This window comes from Microcebus murinus, chromosome 1, assembly GCF_040939455.1.
Source record: "Microcebus murinus isolate Inina chromosome 1, M.murinus_Inina_mat1.0, whole genome shotgun sequence".
NCBI classification, from domain to species: domain Eukaryota; kingdom Metazoa; phylum Chordata; class Mammalia; order Primates; family Cheirogaleidae; genus Microcebus; species Microcebus murinus.
In genome coordinates, this window is record NC_134104.1 from 43,213,985 (window position 1) to 43,236,488 (window position 22,504).

The following is a 22,504-nucleotide window of genomic DNA, read 5'->3' on the forward strand; positions in this document are numbered from 1 at the left end:
CTCCATATAATGAGTTTTCCAAACAAGCAACGGTTACCCATTAAGAGTTAAAAAACAAAAAGGGAGGAAAAAGTTAGTGTCTTGGTTCCATGCCTTTCTAAAATGAATTATTCATTTTGTTGCCTTCTTAAACAAACAGTATTTAAGTTACTTTGCCTCTTGCTTACCATCCAGGATGATCACTGTGACCATCAATCATTGGCCTAGCATATAAGTAACCTCACAGTGTGCTTGTCTCTTTTTCCGTTGGCCATCGAGCAGTCTGCTCACATAGTCTAGGCACCAACTCCTTACAATTGAATGGGAGCTGAGGCACTGTGGGCAAATACCAAAACTCATTACAGTTTACTATGTTATGGTCATTAATTCAAATCCTTTCATTTTGCAGATCTGAAATCTAATACCACTAGGGTTAAGACTTACCCAAGGGGTAAGGGTTAAGACTTATTCACACAATGAATTATGGTAGAGTTGCTTCTCATTTAGAATTTGCAGTTCATCAAAAAAAAAAAAAAAGTGTTGTTTAAGTCAAAACTGCCCATAGAAAATTCTTAAATTATTCTTTAAGCATACTATATATGTTTTATGTAGCATAATTTTTATACTCATTAAAGTTTGAGTACTACAGAGATAGATTGAGGACATAAGAAAAGGAAATTCTGCAGGCAGATATTGTGTATTCAAACCATTTACCTTTAAGATAACTATCAAATCCAGTGAATGAGAAATGGAGAGACACTTTTTAAGTGTTCTTGCTTCTCTATGGAATTTTTCCATTTGGTTTCAGTATTCAGCCTCTGTAACCTTACAACATTTCAATTGATTGGTCACTTCTCTGAAGATTAGAGGGTTAGGTTCTAATGCACCAATAATGCAACTGCACTCCAGGGATATGGGGTATAAGAGAATGTATAAGTATACAGTACTCTCGGTTCTCTCTTCAGCACTTCTGCAGCTACAACCTACTACTTCCTTATTAGGCAACAATCTCTGAATATGACTTGAAAAACAGGAAAAACAAAAAAGACTTACTAATAGTCATTTCAGTAGCAATCTAGTTTGCTTACTTCCTGTTTCTTTTTTTTAAGCTTGCTCTGTAAGAGAGGTATTAGTAAATTGGAAGGTTTTTGAGTTACATTCAGTCATTTTAATTAGCATCTTCAGTAATGTTTTTTCTCTCTCATAAACATATGGTAAAGCAACATGTAATGTTCCAATGATTGTGATTTCAAATCTAAAAGCACTATTTGTTCATTCCTGAAACCTGAAACAAACATCTGGTGGTTAATGCTTTGAGGAAAAAAGTACCTTAGTGTATTACCTTTGTCTATGATTCAAGATCATGGGCAAAAACATGCAGATGAGATTAAGCCACAAAAGTTTCAGTTGGTTCATTCAATTAAAAAGAAAAAAAAAAAAAAAAGAACTAGCCTTTTACGTTTCCTCTAATGTAGGGAATAGAGTCAATGCAATAGTCTTAAGGGCCTCTTCCTTTCTGCCTCATCTTGCAATTAGATATAAACTATATCCAGTATATATCCTGTCACTGGAAAAAGAAATTGCATGCTTCCTTATCTCTATCCCATATATGCTCAGAATTATTCCCATTTGTGCATATTGGAATGTGGTTCAGGTTCATGGTTATGTATTTTTGTTCATTAGGATTGTATTTCCTATGTTAAACTTCTGTCCAATTTTCTCATATTTTAAGATTGATGCTAGCTCACACTTTCCATTAAAGACAGTTCTTGGAATATAATTTGAAATAAAGATGTATTATCTATTTTGTAATGTTCATTTGTTTTTGTTTTTTTATTGAGTAGTGTATTAGTCTACTAGGGTTGCATAACAAAATAACACGGAATGGGTGGCTTAAACAACAGAAGCTTATTTCTCACCGTTTTAGGGGCTGGAAGTCCAAGATCAATGTGCTGCTGCATTTGGCTTCTCCAGAGGTCTCTTCTTTAGCTTACAGATGACCATCTTCTTGAGAATGTCCTCAAATGACCTTTTCTCTCTCCTCGCTTGCCTTTGATGTCTCTTCATCTTCTGATAAGGGCACCAGTCTTTGGATTAGGGCTATATCCTTATGACTTCTTTTAATTCTACCTACCTTTTTAAAGACTCTATCTGGAAATATAGTTACACTGGGTGTTAGGGCTTCAAAATATGAATTTGGGGGTAACAATTGATTGTACAACAGGTAGTGGTGCTATTAATCAGTCAAATATTCTAATATCTTCCCCTTGAAGAAAAAATAAATTTTCATGAAGGAAGGTGATAAAGTTACAATTTATATATAAATTAGCATGTGAATCATTTATATTAGATATCATTTATAAGTGAATGAGTAAATGAATATAAAATAAGCAATAACTCTGCTGTCTGACCTATCTTAATAGAACTCACAAATATTTAGCAAAAGAACAGCAAAGAAGACTAGCAACTCACACTTTTATATATTGTTTGCCAGAAAAGGAAGGATTCAGAGTCAGAAATGCCAGATGAGACTGCTGTTCTTACTTCTATTCTGGGGTCAAATCTAGAAATTTGGTCTTTATTCTCTGGAAGTGTAGCTTCCATATTTGAAACAAACCAAAATCTTACATAAGTGGCTTTAATATGCAGAGCCACAAGACTGAGGGCACTTTAGCATAAACATACAAAAAAAAAAAGGAAGCTGTAGTATTGGTGCACAAATTCAAGTAGGGGTATCTGTACCCCCTTGTGAAGACCACACCATTTTTTTAGAACATGACATGTTCAGTTGAGTCATTTGCAATGTTCCCGTTTCTGAGATTTTTTAATGCTTTGGATTAGGGTTGCTAATAAAGATATAAGGTATCCAGTTAAATTTGAATTACAGATAAGAATGACATTTTTTTAGTATAAAAATGTCTTATTCAATATTTGGGACATACTTAGACCAAAAAAATCCTTCATGGGACATAGTTATATGAAAAAATTATTATTTATCTGAAACTCAAATTTAACTATAAATCCCACATTTTATCTCACAGGTCTACTTTGGGTCCAAGAATGAATCCTCTCCCTTGCAACTCCCTGTCCACCAACACCCTCTTAAGCAACTATTAACAACTTCATAAATCTAATTTCCTAGTATTAATTTGGTGCTGCGTTTATCCTCTGCTCCAAGGCATGAAAACCTCAGGCTTCAGGCTCCCTTCCAATTTATGCTGCTTTGACATATGGTTACAGATATTCCGTGTTAAAACATTAAGATTTTACCCAACTTTTCCCCTATGGTGAAGTATCTACATTTTTATATCAGTGCCCCATAATGCAAACATTAGATGCCTAATAATGTGGTGAGGAATCTCTAATTCTTTAAATCTCTAAACCCTGGGCTCAAATTGCTCACTTGTAAAACCAGGGGATCAGAACCTAGTTTTCCCCACGGTTCGGTCTAACAACGCCATGCTATGAGTCTGAGATGAGAGTTCCGTTAATGCTCTCATTTGCCTTGTGAAATCTAAATTGTTTCCATTTCGGAGGAATCCTTTTTCTCTTCAGGTAAGTAGTGTTTCAATTACTAAATAAGTAATATTTAGATTACTCCATTAATAGCTTCACCTTTAAAGATACTTAACCTGAGTTTCTCAAGGGCCAAAGAACGCACTTTTTATTTCTTTCCATTTCCACTCGCCCTAACATCAGACTTTGCGCACGGCGGGTGATCAGATGATGTGATCATGAAAATGCTGATAAATGTGGAAACAATCCCATCGTGCTGGGCTCTGATTGTGGGAAATGATTTTGCAGTGAGCTTAAGGCATCTCCGCGGTTTGAGAGCGGCCACCGGGGAGCCGCTCCTTGTTCTCTTCCGCCATCTAGCGGCGAGAGGGTTGCTCTCTCCGCTCCGCTCGCAGTTCCGAGCTGCAAAGATTTTAAAGATTGTAAATCAAATGGATGAATTGTTTTATTCTTGTCATTACAGTAAAAAGGGATTTATAGAGTGTTTCAACAGATAAAATGTGATAAATGTTAATAAAATTTAAGTGTAACACAATGACAGGCTTTAACACTTGAACGTTATAGATTAAATTCATGCATTTTAATCTCTTTAATATATTAATATGTTAACTTGAGCACTGAAGAACAAAAATATAAACTAGCTTATAGTGTTTGCAAGAAAGATTATCCTTCTAAGGTGCTCTTGTATACTATTAAAGAAGGTTTTCATTTAAGATAAATATAATCATAGCAGATGAAAAGAGAAAAAAGGAACAGAAATAAATTCTGGAAAGCACTGAATGTTTCAATTCTGTATTTAACCACTTGTCTTCAATTAAGTTAGAGCTTATTCTAATTATTATTTATAAATGCAATACAGTGTTTAATGAATGTTGAATTATATTTAGTTTTAATGTCCTATAATCTGGAACTTTCTTCAAATGGCATAATAGTGGGTTTAATTGTGTGAATCTAAAGTAAAAATAAATTTCTCTAATGAATGAAATAAAATATTTCTGAAGTGTGACTTATTTCCCATTAAAGCTGTTTTCACTGAATAACTATTAGAGAAAAACTACTTCTGACATTTTAAAATTATTCTGGTTTTCTTTTGATTTTAATTTAAAATGCCAATGCTATTATGAAACATTTAGATCTTTCTAACAAAGATATTTAATTGGAATACCATTTTGTTTTACAATACACTTGTGAGCTAGCTAAGATATCTGCAATTTCTTTTCCAGGGTGGGAAAATCCCCATACGGTGGACAGCCCCCGAAGCAATTGCCTACAGAAAATTCTCCTCGGCAAGTGATGCGTGGAGCTATGGCATTGTCATGTGGGAGGTCATGTCCTATGGAGAGAGACCTTACTGGGAAATGTCTAACCAAGATGTAAGTGCTACCAATGGCTAACCCACCGTTTTGTGAATGTAGACTTAGTGCTAGCTTTGAGGGGGAAATATGCCTTTTGTCCTCACTCAGTTTAGCCCTTATTTCCCTAAAAGTGCTCAGGGTCTATGACTGAGTGTAAGAAGCTGAGTACCCTTTCACTCTGAGCTGTATTTGGTGTCTTAAAAGCCAGCTGATGGGCTGTGCCATGTAAGTACCTGATCCACATCTTACATCAGAGATTTCCACACTTGTAATGCAGCGTGACTATGCTTATGCAACAGCCTTGACCTACAAGTAAAACAAAAGAGTAAGTTTATCTCTCATTTCTTCCTTAGGGCAATTCAATGCAACACTGTAAAGAGCAAATTAATTTAGACTAGGTATTATTTAGAAGAAAAAGAGTGCAATACAGGCAATGTTCAGGCAATACATTCTCAATATGTGTCATCTGCTATGGTTCTTTTGAGATATATGACCCTTACTGCATTCTGTTTTCTTTCTATTTTATCTGTAAAATTACCTTGGTGGTTGATACTATTACAGAACAGGATAGTTCATACATTTAACCCCTATGACCTATTCACCGTGGTAGAGACAGTAGTGAGAAGATGCAGGCACTCAGACAATGCAGATGAGAACTGTCAGAGATAACAATATGCTTTAATTTCCTACTTCCTTATTTTGAAATTCAGGCTTTGTCTACTCACTTGCCTTTCTCAAGTATTGATAGTTTCTGAGACAAAGATAATGGGAAATTACCTCTAATGTGATTCTGAATGTTCACAGGTGAAAACAAAGATTATGTAACTATAGATAATCCCTAAACACACAGAGAATAATTATTGCCACATTTCATTTTTTTTTTTTTTTGCCATTTGATCATGGGAATAACTCTCACACACCTCCACCCTTCACACCCTATTGCTTCATCCCAACTTCAAATTGTCCAGATGTCTTAAGGACTTACTCAATCACAGAGAAAATTTATCCTTTTCTAATGCCAGGCATAGACAAGACTGGATTTTGTTTAGTTGGCCTAGGCTATTGTTTCTCCCTATCATATAGTGTTGCTTTTGAAGCTAACTCCTGCTTAATCCTGTGGGTATCTACTGACTCTGTGGAAAATGCCAGGCCCAGAAACCTACACAGCAGCAAGTTTAGGTCAAATACACTGCTCAGTTATTGCTCTCCAAAGCATAACATCAAAACACAGAACCAGTGAGTGTGGCTGCATCCTGTAGAACATCTGGCCTTAAGGACAAAGTGTACCATAACCAGCAACCTCTGCTCCACCTTCAATATCTAGACTTTTTGGATCAGAGTCATTTGGCTAGAGTCTGCTATTTATCAGAAAATATTACTGGAAGGAACCCATTGCTCTTCCCTGATATCAAGCCTTGTTTGGGGCAATTTCTGACTATCTTTCCAGCTCTTCCTAAAGTTCAATTCCAGAAGCAGAAATTTGTCCCTTCACTCCCAAAAGGTACTCACATTTGGGTAGCTTTTTGTTTGTCTGTTTTTAACTAGTTATCTAAGGTAGTATAAGCCCTGGATTTAGTAACCATAGTTCCTGTTTTACTCTAAACCTAAGGTACTGCTTGCCTACTTGTCCTATTTTGACTCAACTAAAATAGGCCACTCAAGCAAATCTCTAGAATGAAAAGTCCTTCTCTAGATGAGTTATAGTTGTCATTGTGCAGAAGAGGCTGCACTTCAGTACACTCCTTAATTAGTATCCTACCTCATCCTTGTCTTAATCAATTCCCTGACAGACTTAAAATTTTTAAAAATTGCCACAAACTTAAAAATTGCCTTCAAACTTTACTAATAATATGCCTGTAACAGTAAGAAGTTCTTAATCCACAGATGACATATGTATATTTATTTGTACATCATATACAGTAGTACTAATATATTAATTTAAAAATTTGCCATTCTAGGAAGGAGGGATATATCAGAGAATGAATATTAAACCTGGAATGGACCTGTAACGATTATCTTGTCCAATCCCTTTGTTTTTTTAATTATAAAACTGAGGCATAGAAAAGTGGCATGATTTCCCTAAGATCATGTAGCAAGTGATTTGTCAGTGCTCTTGGAATATTCCTGATAAACTTCTAGAATAAGTCATGGGCAATGAGAAGAGAAGAGGGAATAATTGTGTCTTTCATCGTGGTTTGGTTTACAGTCCATGTAGCTCCCCATGTAGGGCCAGTGGTTTCTTGCCCTCATGGAACTTACATTATAATGGGGGGGGGGGAGACAGACTATAAACAAAATAAATATGTGAAAGATATAGTATGTAACATAATAACTGCTGTGTAGGGAGGGCAAAGCAAGAGAGAAGGATAAAGAAATGCCAGGGAGTTGATTCAAATGTATCATATATATTACAAAATACATTTGTGAAAGTCATTCATTTATGGTCATAAAAATCATAATTAGTCATTCTTATTAGACATTCAAAAATAGTCCTGCTTATCATAGGATGATGCACATAAATATAAAGAGAAATTCCATGATTTTTCCTGCTCCTTTGATTATCGTATTGCCAATTTAGTAACCACAGTCATGGTTACTATGACTGGTCAAGTGGACTCTACTTGAATCATGAAAGTCCCTTAACTTTTCAAAGTGCCTCAGTTTCAATAAATGGACGGGGTTAGATGATTTTTTTTAATGTCCCCTTTTCTAGTAACATGCTATGATTTTATAATCTCTGGAGAAATGGTTATCACAATTTTCTCAGAAAAGGAATGATTCAGATTAGTTTTCTGATGTTTAGGACTTTCCTGAATCTTTGTGAAGGCGCCAAGAATTTGACAGGACTTCCACAGAGCAAAGCAGGTACAAATAAAGATGCCTGGCCACAAGACAGACTTTTTAGGAGAACAGCTTCTGCAAGAAAAAGCCCAAATGTGTAGTTTTCATTATAGACCACCATGTAAATTGTTCTTAATTGTTGCTTACCGTAGTCAAAACCCTGTTGTCAGCCCTTCCCCTCCTGGATCTTAATCAATAGTTTATCCAGCCATTCTGGCCATGTATATTGATGATCAGTGTCCAAGATGACCATTTAGAGAGTGATTTTGTCTAGTAAACTTCATTTGGCCACAGAGACTCTATCTGGAACCAGGAGAAGCTGCTGCAGCCAGGAATAGACTCCCAACATTAAGCTCATTCTCATTTGTTCAGGATTGCCAATGCCACAGCACAAGAACTTGGTTGTTTTTCTGGGCCCAGGTAGGGTTTTAAGCTGGTGTATTTTCACAATCGTGGTGTGCATTACCAAAGAATATTCAAACAAGAATCTGAGAAAAGGAGGGGGATGGTGTGGGGGAAGTAGTCTAGGGGGAAAAAAAACAAACCTTGAGGTCTTCAGATCAACACAAGACTAGAAGAAAATAGTAAGAGGTAAATCTTTTATTTATCTTGTGAGTATTTTTTGCTACTGCAGTAAAGAGAGTTGAAATTCTATTTAGCTTAACATATTGGAAGTCAGCATATCTGTGACAGATTCTGTAACCAGAATTCCTGTTCAGAAGCAGAAATAACTTAATCAGAAATTTCCCATCTGCTCTTTCCAAATACTGGCTATTCCCTGTTTGTCCTGTAGTTTTCATTTATTTATCAAAATACAGTCTTACATTTGATTTTTTTTCCAAGCAAGGTCTACTTTAAATAAGGAAAGTAATATGATAGACAATACAAATTCAATCATGTTTTGTTTGAATATTTTATATTTTTACTATATTTTAGTGAGTTTAACAAAGCTACTGGCATAGATCAAATGGAATGTTACCATGCTTTATGATTTTAAATGAATTTAGGAAATTTCAAATAGTTTTTATAAAATAGGTTCTCCATTCTGCAGACTGTTGTGTATTCTATTACGATGAACAATTCTGAGTTTACAGAGTCTGTGTCTGTGTTAGTGAATAATATAATTAGTTTTGCAAAGGTCAGTGGTATTGTACATTAGGGAAAGGAAATGAGAAAAACAGAGTGCACAGAACTAGTTCATGAAAGTTCTAACAAAAAATAACAGCAGGTGCCATCTGCTTAGCCACTCAACAATTATTTATTAAACATGTGCCAGTCATTGGAACAAGTGTGCATGTGGAATTGGGATAGGGAAGTAGAAACCCAGTTCTAACTCTCAAAGAACTTACTATTAATACTTAGGCAAAGAGATGAAGTTCTGGCATTTGTAAGTCTTACTTCCACCCCCCCACATAGAATGTACAGTCATTAAGGGTAGATACTGTGCCTTCTGTCTTTTTTAAAATAGAAACAACATTGTGTGAACACAATGTAGTTATTTTTTAAATATATATATGCCAAGAAAGCATGAAGACTCTATTTTTTAGGGTTCTTTTGATGATAAATGACAGAAATCCAACTTGGACAAACTTAAGCAAAAACAAGGATATATTTTCATTATGAAACTAAGAATGTAGTTCAGCATTGCTGGATCCAAGAGATCATGCAATATTTTTAGTGTTTCTGTGGGTTTGTTGAACTCATTCTCTCCTACTGCTAAGTTCTTCTTTGCTATCCTCTTCTTTATATGCTAGGTCTCAGCATTCCAGCTTAGTAAGCCAGTAGCATGAGACCTTTCTGTGAAAAGTCATATACCAATCCCAGAGAAGACCCTGGCTGGCTTTGTTAGGGCCCTGCTCAACCCTGAACCAAAGCCATGCCAGCACAGTGGATACTATGATTGGTCCGGCTAGGTTTAAGTGCCATTCTGTTCATTCTGAGGTGGGTGGAGCATTGATTGTAATTGGCAATTTCCCCATAATCACATGGAGTGAGGAGGAAACTCCCCAAAGAAAAGCAGTTGTGCCTCCAGAAGCTGTATTATATTTTTATTTTTATTTTGGTATACATTGTTTTCCAGAGCATCTTTATTGCAGTATCAAATGGCACCAAAATATTGACATTATGCATCACAGTATTCTAATGAGGCATCAGGTTATATTAGAAAAACCAGCAGAGCTTTAGAATAGGGTCTCTCTACCTCAGTACTGTTGCCATTTGGGGCCAGGTAGTTCTTTGCTGGGGGGTGGAGGGTAAGTATGTTCTGTGCATCATAGGATATTTAGCAGCATCTCCAGCCTCTATGTACTAGACACCAGTAGAACCCTCCCAGTTGTGACAACCAAAAATGTCCTCAGACATTGCCCCGTTGGAGATGAGGGACAAAATCACAACCATTTAAGAGCCACTGATGTATAGCTAGAAGGATCTGGCTTCAAATCTCAGATATACAATTCACTGGCTATAAAATCTTAGGCAAGTGGTTTTAGCTTTCTGAGATATTGTCCATACTGGGGTTCAAATTATCCAACTGCAGAATCTGAAAGAATTAGAGGTAATGTATGTAAAGTATCTGGAACATAGAAGGTGTTTAATTAATCAATAGAAACAATAGCTTGGATTTTCTGAGCTTGTTATGAGCCAAGTACTTTAGATTGTTAGTTCATTTAATTTTTAAAATAATTCTCTGATTTAACTATTATTGCTTCCATTTCTAGATAAGAGAATTGAGGCTGAAAAAGTATAAGTAACTTACTCCAGGTTACATAGCTAGTGGTGAAACCAAAATTCAAACCCCCTGTTTACTCCCAAGTGTATGCTTTTACCCACTAAGTTAAACAGTAGTAGTCTCATTTTCAAAGGAGTCTTCATGCCACAAAAGTTGTACAGAATGAACTCAAAGCATCTCTAATCATGCACGCTACTTTAACACAAGAGAAGTGTTTTCATTGTTTTCTGTTAGCAAAAGAATATACATTGAGTCACAGTTATTTGGAAATATAAATCTTTTCTACAATATTTTTGTCTTGATATTAAAATTTTATAGAAAGTATCATATTGTTATTATATTTCTTAAAAATATTTAAGGCAATAGCTTAAAATCAAATTCTACTGACTGACATGTTTAGCCTATTACCAGAAACATTTCAGGTAAGGCAGGCCTTGAAGGTACATAGCTCCTTGCTATTTTCTAGCACATGAAGATTTCATTCTTTTTTTATGAGGTATTTCAGGGTAATGTTTTATGTTATTTTCATCCAAGTTCAAAATAATTGTCATTTACTACATAATGGTAGTACATCATAATGTTAGAGCTATACAAGCTCCAAAGATGACACCAAGGGCACTGCGGTTCTTCCTTCAAATACTTAGATATTGTGTAATGTGCTTCACATAAGAAAATGGAAGCAAAACATGAACAGCAGGCAACGTTAAATAACCAAATCCCCACAGAGCTAATATGTAGGGAAAAATCTAGCACTGCTTAAATGAGAGGCGACTTAGCTCAAGCTAACGATCTGAATGTAAGATTGGAGTCTTGGGTTTTGTTTTGTTTTTGTTTTTATTTTTTTTTGTTTGTTTGTTTGTTTCCCTGACATGATGCTGTTAGAAAATAAAAATCACCTAGAAGCAGTTTGAAACCCAAATGCCTCCTGGGTATGGTATCATTTAGGCATATGCTACTGAACTAGTGTAGTTTCCCCCAAACAGAACTACTATCAGGGAGCATCTCATTTGGGGTTTACTAGGAAACATAATGCTGGCTCAATGTTTTTGTCATCTTTTTTTTCTCCCTCCTTACTTTTCAAAAGCTTTTATATAATAATGAGTTTTACTCTAGATTGCTTCTGAAGCTTACCTGAGGAAAAAAAATGAAGTTTATCTTTAGAGTTTTATTTTTATAGGTGATGTGGTTGGAAACAACCTTTTGACCTTACCTGAATTGATTCCTTTTTTCAAAATTTAAGAAGGAAGAAAATAACCTTTTACTGTATTTCCTATTTGTCCTCATAATTCTATAACCTTTCTCAATTATGGGTCAGTACTTCAGCCAAGAATGTTGGATGTGTAGAATCCACTTACCTAGAAATGCAGTATGATTTTATGACTCAGAGAGTCCAGTCATTTCCAATTTTTGTCTCTGATTAGATTTTCCAAACTCTACTTTATTATGTAATGGTCCTTGCGTAATGATCTGTGTAAGATACAGTAAATTGCTAAAGGCTCATTCCTATTATTTCAACCTTCCATATTACAGAGGGAATTTTTGCATTTATTTGAATATATATTCGACCAAAGCAATTTTCAAAAAGGCCTTCTTCTTTTCCATTTTTCAGTAATTCCTACTCTCAGTACATAAGCAACAGCAAGATTTTAATTAAATACATACTAATTATACTAACAAGATGTATGTTGCTACAGAGGCAAGAGTAATTGGGAATATTATGAGATATAATCAATCACCACCATAAATAATTCAAATAGTTAAGTTCCAGGCGAAGGAAACCAGTAACCAATATGGTACTATCACAATGTAATTTTCAAAGGAAATATTTTTTTTAACTAGATAACCACAAAGCTAGAAAATGTATACATGCCAGCAATGTTTTCATAAAAAATTAATTATACTTTTAATTTCTATTTGGAAGAAATATATTTATTTTCTTTAGATCTTATGATTTTTATTCATTTTTCCCCCTTTTGAGCATTTACAAAGACGGCATCTTCAAATACCCTTTTCCTTTGTACTCCTAAACTGTGTTTCCATAGCTTTTAGATATTTTTAGTGTACCTGAGGAATATATTCTTTAGAGTTTGTCCAGTATTTTCTAAAATCAAAATGATGCACCAGTGAAGACATCTTTTATTCCCGAAGAGTTATTGGGAAATAACCTTGAGTTTTAAGAACATTGGCATCTTATAGAAAAATTAGTTTCAAAAAAGCAGATTTGGGGCTTGTCTTTATATTTTCAAAAAGTGTAATTTGTTGTAGAGAAACTAGCCTAGTAAAAAATATCATGCTGCCCCACATCTTCCTAGTTTTGGTTTGCAAGGACATGCTCTGGTTGTACCTGGATTATTGTCTCCGTAGAGAGGCCCATGTAAGCACTCAGATCTCTGTGGGAAATGATCCTTGCAGTAGAGGCCAAATCTTGTGTTCAAATTACAGAAACTCCAGATCTGGAGATGCTGCCAAAGTTCCTATAGATTGTCTTTGGTTTCAATGACTCTAGAAACATATCTTTTTGAGATGAAAGGCTCTATTGCAAGCAGAATCCAGTCCTCTTTTCTTTACTGATGAGAAGACAGAGACTTGCCCAAAGGCAGTGCTTGTTAGTGACAGCTTAGGACTTAGATGCAGTTCAGGCAACTCTTTAATTAACACTCTGTCCATGACTTACAAACTGAAGCAGAATTATATAGAAGGTGTTAGTTACCTTATTCTCAAGAAGTGTGACTTTCAATTGTCAGGGATAAAGATTTTCTAAATGATACATTGACAACCTTTTAACCTATGAGAGTCCTACAATTCATATTGTTCCCCAAATTGTGCACTCATTTAACAATATGAAAAGTGGTGACCTTCTAAGCAACAAGCACTCTCCATTTTATATAGGTCCTTGATATTTTATTGTGACTTCCAAAAATAGATTTGAGAACTGTCTTAAGTTCTGGGTTTTTATCTTAAAGATAAAAAGGAAATCTTGACACTAAAAGGGAAATCTTAGGCTAAACAACAAATTAGCCTTTGAAAAGTGTTTTCTTCTTTCATCACCCTAACCCCTTTTTTCTATTAATTGTTTTTCATTAGTACACTAAATTTCATTTAAGTCTTGATTGCTTTTAATTGAATTATAAATTCTGTATGTTGACAAACATTGAATGAGAAAGTAAGTATAAGATTTTAAGTGTTATTTACTTATAACCACTTATTTTTCTTTCTTTTTTCACCCATGTAGAAAGAATCTTTATATTACATACCAGGAAAATACATTACCAGTGTTTTCAGTATTGTATTATGAATATAAATATCCTAATCTATATAAGTAATCATTAACCCAAAAAGTAAGTGTATACTGTGACCGTTTGCTTCACCATCCCTCTTTTTAGCTGAAATGATAGATATTCCACAAAGTCATGAAGAATATTTAGAGGGAAGATAAAAATAAAATCATTTCACATTCCATTTACTAGTGTACATTTCAGCCCTTGCTAAGTTTTTGAGACAGTTTCTTTTAAAAGCACATCTGAATAACTAAATTCCATGTGTTTCTCTTAGCAGCCTTATAACCTAAAAAATGTAATACCCCGCACAGCCCAAGCAATCCTTGCTCAATGGTATTGTTCAGAGATATCGCAGCATCTTCATATTGACTGTCTAATCCTTGATTTCCTTAACAAAAGATGCACACTACCTGCTTTGATTCAGAAGCCATCAACACAATTAAAAAATTCATCAGATTCAGCAAGAGCAGAACAGCCTGCTTCATGCCCCAACTGAGCCTTATGTTGATTCTAAGCTATTAAAAATTGTGGTGTCAATGACAAGGAACCGGTATGGTCTATTTAGAATAACCAGCCAGGTTGTAGATAATAATTTCAGACAGAATCTAATTCCTTCTAACTCTGCATGGAAATTATTGCAGTCATCTTCATATTTTTTCACTTTATTTTAATTTTCTTCTTACAGTTTTAAATAAGGGTATAACCTTGTATAACTCTTCTCCCAAAGGATGACAGCCTACGAATATCATAAAACCAAACTGTTACAAAATTCTCTCTAGTTAATTATCACTCCTTCGTATTCTAAAACAACAAACCTCAATTAGTCTTTTAGACAAAGCGCCCCATATGCTGCTCCCTGTCAGTCCTTAATTAAAGAATCAGAAAATCAGAAAGTACCTATAAAGGAAAACTTTCCACAAAAGAAATGTTTATGAAGATAAAGGTTAATATGGGTTTTCTCAAGCTAATCCTAAAATACAGCTTTCATAAATCACACATCTGACAAGTGGAGCCCCATTCTGTGACTTGACAAGACATTGTGCTAGATACCAGGAATATATGGAAAAAAGAAGCAGTTGCTGCTCTGGGGGAGCTCAGTTCACCCAAGCTGAAACTGCAAATGTTTTGCATTGGCCAGAGTCAAGGGTAAAACGGGACGTAATCACAAGTGAGGATCACCAAGAGTCAGGCTCATGGTGAGCCACTGTAGAATTTCAGGTGTGGGAGGAACATGATCACAGTTTCACTTTGGTAGGATTGCTTCCATTGCATTGTAGGGGGTAACTGGAGGAGGAAAGAGGAGGCAAGGAGACCAATTCGGAGGCTGTTCTAGTGATCAAAATGGGAAATAAATCATTTGGAGAGAATATAAAAAATGGAACAGATTTAAAATATGTGAAGGTGGTAGAATCAATATGACTTAGGTTAATTTTCAGCAACAGGAAAGACAGAGACCCAAATGACTCCCTGACCACTGACTTTTGGTGGTGGTGGTGTTGAAAGAGTGTCTTACTCTGTTGCCCAGGCTAGAGTGCAGTAGTGTCATCATAGCTCACTGCAACCTCAAACTCCTGGGCTCAAGTAAATGATCCTCCCGCCTCAGCTCCCAAGTAGCAGGGATTATAGGTGCATGCCACCATGCCTGGTTGATTTTTCTGTTTTTGTAGAGATGAGGTCTTGCTGTTGAACAGGCTAATCTTAAACTCCTGGCCTCAAGCAATCCTTCTGCCTCAGCCACTCAAAGTGCTGGGATTACAGGCATGAGCCACCACGCCAGGCCTGACCACTGACTTGAGTCACTAGAAGAATCATGGCACCCCTTTGTAAAGGACAGAAATCCCAAAGGATCCCCAAACTTCTTTCTAGTTTTACACAAAGAAATCCAAGACACCTTTATGAAGTGATATATCCTATAAGTGATAAATACAGAAATCTGGAGAGAAAGCTGAGCTAGAACTGCAGATATGAAGTCATAGCACAGAGTATATGAGAGCACACAGACAGGGCTCAAGATCTACTTCTGGGGAGATAAGTAAGGGACGTGACTCAAGACACAGGACAGATTTTCTCTACCTCTATTAGGATTCAGAGGCTACCATGATGATATTATTAGTCTATTATTCAGGAAATTGTTTGCTATGTAATTTTTTTATTTCACAACATTACAAAGGTATAAACATTTTGATCACATGAATTGCTTTTGTACAGTTTGCATTGAAGTTATAAGTATGCCCTCACCCAGACAGTAATACATTGCACCCATTGGGTGTGAATTTACCCATCCTCTTCTCCCCCCACCTTGCTTGATTTCCATTGAGTTTTACTACCATATGTGCATGAGTGTTAATCGATTAGTTCCAATTTAATAGTACATGTGGTGTTTATTTTTCTATTCTTATAATACTTCACTTAGAAGACCTATAGAATGGGAGAAAATATTTGCCTGATATACATCCAGTAAAGGGTCAATAACCAAAATCTCCTATGTAATGCTGATCCAATCCATTAATCAGTTTGAGTTTCGATTTTCTTACCTATAAAATGTATATAATCATATTCACATCATAAGGTATTTTTGAGACTCAAAAAAGGTACGCTGTATTGAAAAACACCTAACCCATAACTTGACACATAATAAGCCCTCAGAGAATATGTTACTTGAATCTAAAACCAGAAAGCTCACAGAAAAATAAAACTCATCATCTACCCCAGCCCTCAAATTGATTTTTCTCCTCTCCTCTCTCTTTACCAGCTGACCAAGCCAAAAACCTAGAAGTTATGTTTGTCACCTCCCTCTACTGTCATATCTGATCTCAGCCCAGTCCTGTCAAATCAGTCCAATTCTTGTACTCCATGGCCATTGCCTCCACTAAGTCCATCCTGATTTCTGGCCTGGACCACTGTAAACCCCCTTCCTGGCCACCCTTGAGTCCCCAGTGTACTCTCCACAGTGCAGCAGAGTGAGCTTTTCTAAATGGGAAATCTAATATAATTTACTGGCTAAAACCCTTTTCTCCTTTGCATAAAGTCTAAGTTTATAGCATGCTAAGTCATCCATGACCTCGAGAAATATAGTTTTACTTAACTTCCCAGCCTCAAATCTCACCATCCTTCTCTTTGAGGACTCTGTTCTAGCCACATAAATCTCCTTTCATTCCAGATCACATGTGATCTCTTCAACCCACCTATTTGACCCTGCTACCTTCTACATGTCCTATAAGATTCAACTCACCTCCTCTGAGAAGTCTTCCTGGGGCTGGGTTAGGTACTCCTCCCACATGCTTCCATAGCACCTTGTTCTATGTGGCACTTGTCAGGTTTATATTCCTTGGTTACTCTCGAACTAAATAATATGTTTCCTAAAGACAGAGATATGTCCTACCCATTATCTTATCCCTTACACATAGAATGGTCAAAAGTATGTTTAAAGTGATTAATATGTATCTGTTTGGATGAATAAATTAAAAAGTCCATTAGAAAGATGTTTTAAGCAATTTTGTGAATTGCTTAAAAGGTAGAAATTTCTTCTCTGGCTGCCTTTGAAGCCAGAATTTTCAGATATGTCATCTTAGGCAAACTAAACCTCTCTGTAATTAAGTTCTTTGTCTGCAAAATGGAGATAACAATTATACCTACCTTATAAAGTTATTGTGAGGATTAAAAGAATTGATACGTTTATAATCATTTAGAACTGACATTTGAAAGTACTCAAGAGCTCCCAATCATTACCTGTTTTTATCATTGTCACTGATGTTATTATTATCATTATTATTATTATTTTCCTATTAGATGGGTTCCTTTGTGTTTGGAACCTGCCATAAGCCAGGGCTCAAAACAAATTTTGCAAGATCACAAGTTAAAGAATTGGGGAAACTTCAAAGCCAGAGGTCAGCAAGAAGAAAAGTCCTTTGTGCCCTGAGCCTCCCACTGCCCCCACAGAGAGGCATGCTGGAACCAGACACTCTGCTGGACAACATGATGGGTAAAGGTTTCAGACAAGGAAACCCACCCTATCACATTCTCTCCTCTTACAAGCTGAGCATGACAGCAACTTTGTCAGAAGGGAATAAACAGCCTGCTTAATATTGAGCAGTCTAGATTTGGGTGCCACCTGTTTACCAGAGTTGTCTTGGAAAGTCAGCTACCTAGTAGCTAAGGACCTGGAGCCAGTAACCAGGGAAATAGTAACCCCTCTGGACAGCAGGAGGAAGCCACTGATCTTATAGGAACCTGAGTTTGAGTCAAGAGCCTATCTCTAAGGGAAGAGCAAGTGCCCAGTCTTACCTGACTCATTGTCCAGGCAAACCAAAGTGAGATCATTAAATCATTTTTGGACACTGATGCTTGATGCACCATGTTTTTAACTGACATTTCCTTCATAGAGCATTGCCAGTGCTCTCATGCTTGTACTTTAACTCTGTTTTGGGTACCTTGAGACTCGAAGTTTTCTAAGAATCTGCTTCTCTCAAGACAAATCCAAACATTTCTTCTAATAGCTTCTGTTTAGGTCAGGAATATTTATTAATGTGTCAGACATGGTACTAAATGATGAGCAAATAAAATATAGAGGCGTAATTCCTGTTTTCAATAATATAGAGGTAAAATTCCTGCTTTCAAGCATGTATAGCCTTAGAGGAAAGACTGATGAAAAAATTACAATGCAGTGTAATGGATACAATAATAGAATGGTGCACAAGACTCAGTACCATTTAGAAATGACTCACTTCAGTTTGACATTATATTTTGCAAGCTATAAAAATAAATGTATTTTTTATTTACCCAGAATATTAAATACAGAATCCAAATAAAAACATTGAAGTCCCATTAGCAGATGCTGGGACAAAAGGTAACATGGTATTCACAACTAAAATTGTGTAGGGTAATATATAATTAGAGAAAAAGATGTTATATCATGAGAACTGAAAAGCATTTCTAGGGAATGGTCAGAGGGAAATTTTGGAAGTTAAAAGGAACTTAGTTCAAATTCCAACTCTTCCGCTTACTGGCTATGTGAATTTTGGCAAGTTTCCTTACTTTTCTGAGTTTAAATTGTCTCATTTAAGTAATGAAGATAATAATAAGTACCATATTGAGTTATTTTAAGCAGTAAATGAAGAAAAATATGCAAAGCACCTAGCACATGATGGATATGCAATAAAGGCAGCTATTTTTTTTTCCTCAGAATATAACCTCACTTGTCACCTATTTTATTCCATGCATTTATAATTAAGTAACTGTGGTAAATTGACTATTGAGCATCCCAAGGGTCAGATTTCAAAGTTGTTTTATAATGAAATTCTATCCTATTTTTCTTCGTTACTTCTCTAAGCTATCTGCAATAGTTTTGATGCATTGCAAATGTTTTTACAAACATCCTGTTAAAATATACTGTTTTACTAAAATGTGCAAAAAAAAGTCTTAAAATTCAAGCCCAGTTGGTAGCAGGAGTAGTCAGAAAACATATGAGAAAAACTGTTCAATAATGGAATAAATTTTGTATAAACTAATATAAAATAAATAGAAAAATGCTGGTATTCTGACAGGCTAAAGTGTTCTGGTTACAAAGACAATGATAGGATTATGAGAAACTCCCTATTACTAAAACAGCTAAAACTTAGCAGTTAAGAGGTTCCTAAAGGCATATTATTGCTCCTTTTTTAACAAACTGACTCTAACATAAATTAAGAATATTTTAGAGTCATGTCAAATAGTATCAATTAAAAAATAAATTAATTTGTATTTTTACATTTCTGATTTTGGAAGGGGGCATGGAAAGGGTAAGGTTAAATTTTGTCTGTCTTTAAATATTAGTCTGTTTCTTAGTTTTCCCACCTGAAAAATGTGGGGAATAAACCCTTTCCTTTGTCTTTCTACTAGAGATAATGTAAGAATAAATGTTCGGGTGAATACTTTTGAATGTTTCATAAAAACCTAAGCTACATACCTTCAGGGTCAATTTTATCACGTTGTTAGTAAATTCACAGGTAAGTTATGTATTAAACAGATGAATGTCCTACCTCATCTTGTATGTGATTTCCTGAATACCAAGGGAAATATTTATTGTTATCTCGTTCTTACTCTTAACTTTAGTTCTTATACAGATTTTTTTCCCTATGGCTACACTGTCCCATAGAGTAGCCATTAGCTATGTGTAGCTATAGAAATTGAAATTTAAATTGATTAAAACTAACTAAAATTAAAAATTCTGTTTCTCTCCTACTACCCACATTTCAAGTGTTCCATAGCCATGTGCGGCTATGTGCTACCATGTTGTACAAAGAGAAAATTTCTTTCATCACAGAAGTTCTGTTGGAGCATTCTGGCCCAGAAATAGCCTGAATGCTCTTATTGCTCTGTGGCCTTATACTAGCCATTAATAGCATTTCAAGGATTACATGACCTTGGAAGTTGTGGAAGGATGACTTTATAATCAGGTCTGTGTCAGACTAAAGTAAAGCCAGAAAAGAAAAGGAATTAAATAAATGAAGACAGAAAAAAGGAATCAAGGTTAGAAAAAGAATACACATTGTCATTATAATAAAAGGATAAAATAAAAGGACTCAGGAAATCCGTGCTTGAGCAGAATATTACTTAAATGTTACTTAAAACATTTGTTACATGTTGTTTGTACTAAATGTATCAATTTTATGCTGACTTTCTGATGTTCTAACTGGGTTTTGAGATGTTTCAGCTAAATCACAGAAAAACAAAATCTTGAGATTATAATGAAACTTAACCTACTTTCTGTGTACTGGAAGCACAGTGACATATTTTCCTCTCAGGTGGAGTCAGCAGATGCAATGGAGCTACTTGCAGTTTTTGTTCACAACTTTTGTATTTATTCTTATTTAGACCCCTTGTATTCACAAGTGGTTTTCATGCTTACCATTATTTTGGTTTCTACTATTTATATAAAAAAGGAATTGTAACCTAGAATATATGTTATTGTCCCCAAAATAAGAGAATAATCTGTGTGTGTTTGCATTTAGGTCATTCTGTCCATTGAAGAAGGGTACAGACTTCCAGCTCCCATGGGCTGTCCAGCATCTCTACACCAACTAATGCTCCATTGCTGGCAGAAGGAGAGAAATCACAGACCCAAATTTACCGACATCGTCAGCTTCCTTGACAAACTCATCCGCAATCCCAGTGCCCTTCACACTCTGGTGGAGGACATCCTTGTGTAAGATGCATACTGTTGGGTTTTTTCTCTTGACAATCATAATTTCTTATAGGCTATAGGACAGGAATAACAGGTAGAGATGGAAAAGTTTGCCTTGATAATTGCCTAGTTGTCAACTTTGTATAAACTATATTTTATTTATCTACTGAAAAGGCAAATTATTAATATTAAATAAAAAAATTGACAAGTAAACAGATTCCCCTTCTCTTTTCTCTCTTTCTCTAAATATTGAATTACCTATATCTTTTCCTGTGTGGGTCTTTGAGATTTATATAGCCTATTTTTATTTACTGATCCTTTCCTACCTTTATAAGCAGAATTTATGTATGTGTGCAGCCCCTTTAATTTTCTTGTCTGTTCCATGTTCTGTCCCTCTATTTGAAATGGCAAGCAAGACAGGGGCAATTTGTGAATCAGCCAGGAGCAAGGATGTTTCCTGCTGATATGATCATACCCAGTTGTTGTTACTTTCCATTCCTTATACCAGAAAGAACAGATGACAAGACAAGAAAATGAAGCCACTCATGCACCATTTTATAAAAGTCAGTAGAGTCAAAAAGATCTACTTACCTCTCCATGAAAAGCAATTATAAGAGGAGGAAAAGTAGGAGAAAAAAAGACTATCATCTATGTCTGAAAATATTACGATTTAAATATCAGAAAGTTAAAGATATATTTCTTTATTGAGGCCAAATAAGACCTAGAAATAACCAAAGCATTTCTGTAGCTCACTTTTATGACTTAGGGGATAGCAAAGGGGCTTTATAGATGTTCAACTACAGGTTACAGGTTCAGGTCAGTGCAGGTTTTTAGTGACAAGAAGGCTGATCTCTTCAAGGCCAAGGCTCACTTCACAGCAGAGCACTTAAGAGTTCACCTCTAAATCACTAATTGGCAGCCTCAGTAAAGTGAAGCCAAGCATGAAATAGCTAGAGATTAAACTATTACTCTAGCCCATCTTCCCTAAAGCAGTCTAACACAGGAAGCAGTAAAGGGGAGGAAAGGCACTTTGGATTTTATCATGAAGGCAATGGACAGCCATTGAAGGATTTCAAGCAAGAGAATGGCATGATCACATTTGCATTTCTGAAAGATCACTCTAGGGATGATTTAGACTGTGAGTACAAAACAAAGAACAAGACTGGAAATAGAGACAGTTATATAATTTCAGCAATCAAAGCTAGAAAAGAGCAGGGCTTTACTTCTAAAATGGGAATGATCTTGTGGTCAGGAGATAAGAGAATGAATTTATTATTATTATTTCCTAAAAATAAATACTAATATTTATTATTAGGTAAACCAAAGTGTCTTAATCACTGATTGAAGGGAAGAGGATAAAAAAAATCAAAGATGTTTATCAAGTTTCTTTCTCATAAAACTGGTCAATGTTATTACCACTAAGAGACAGAGGAAGAAGGACAAGTTTTGGGAATAGAAATCAGACCATTTTGAGCATGCTGAGTTAGAAATGTCTATGGAACATCTAGGCAGTTATAGGTGGAACCACAGGTGAAAAGATTTGGGCTAGATATGTAGATTTGAAAATCATCAGCATATAGATTGTAGCTGAAGCCTTAAGTGTAGTTAAGATAACTGGCAGAGAACATAAAGAATGCAAATAAAT

The 22,504-nt window shown here is 35.5% G+C and overlaps 1 protein-coding gene across 6 annotated transcripts in view; it reads left to right on the forward strand.

Moving 5' to 3' along the window:
- EPHA6 (EPH receptor A6) overlaps positions 1–22,504 on the forward strand; it is an 881,667-nt gene that overhangs the window by 831,964 nt on the left and 27,199 nt on the right. For all 6 annotated transcript variants that reach the window (XM_076001069.1, XM_076001078.1, XM_076001073.1 and 3 more), the window contains 2 exons: positions 4,719–4,868; positions 20,687–20,880. In XM_076001069.1, coding sequence (XP_075857184.1) covers positions 4,719–4,868; positions 20,687–20,880 — 344 coding nt within the window. The remainder of the gene's footprint in view (positions 1–4,718; positions 4,869–20,686; positions 20,881–22,504) is intronic.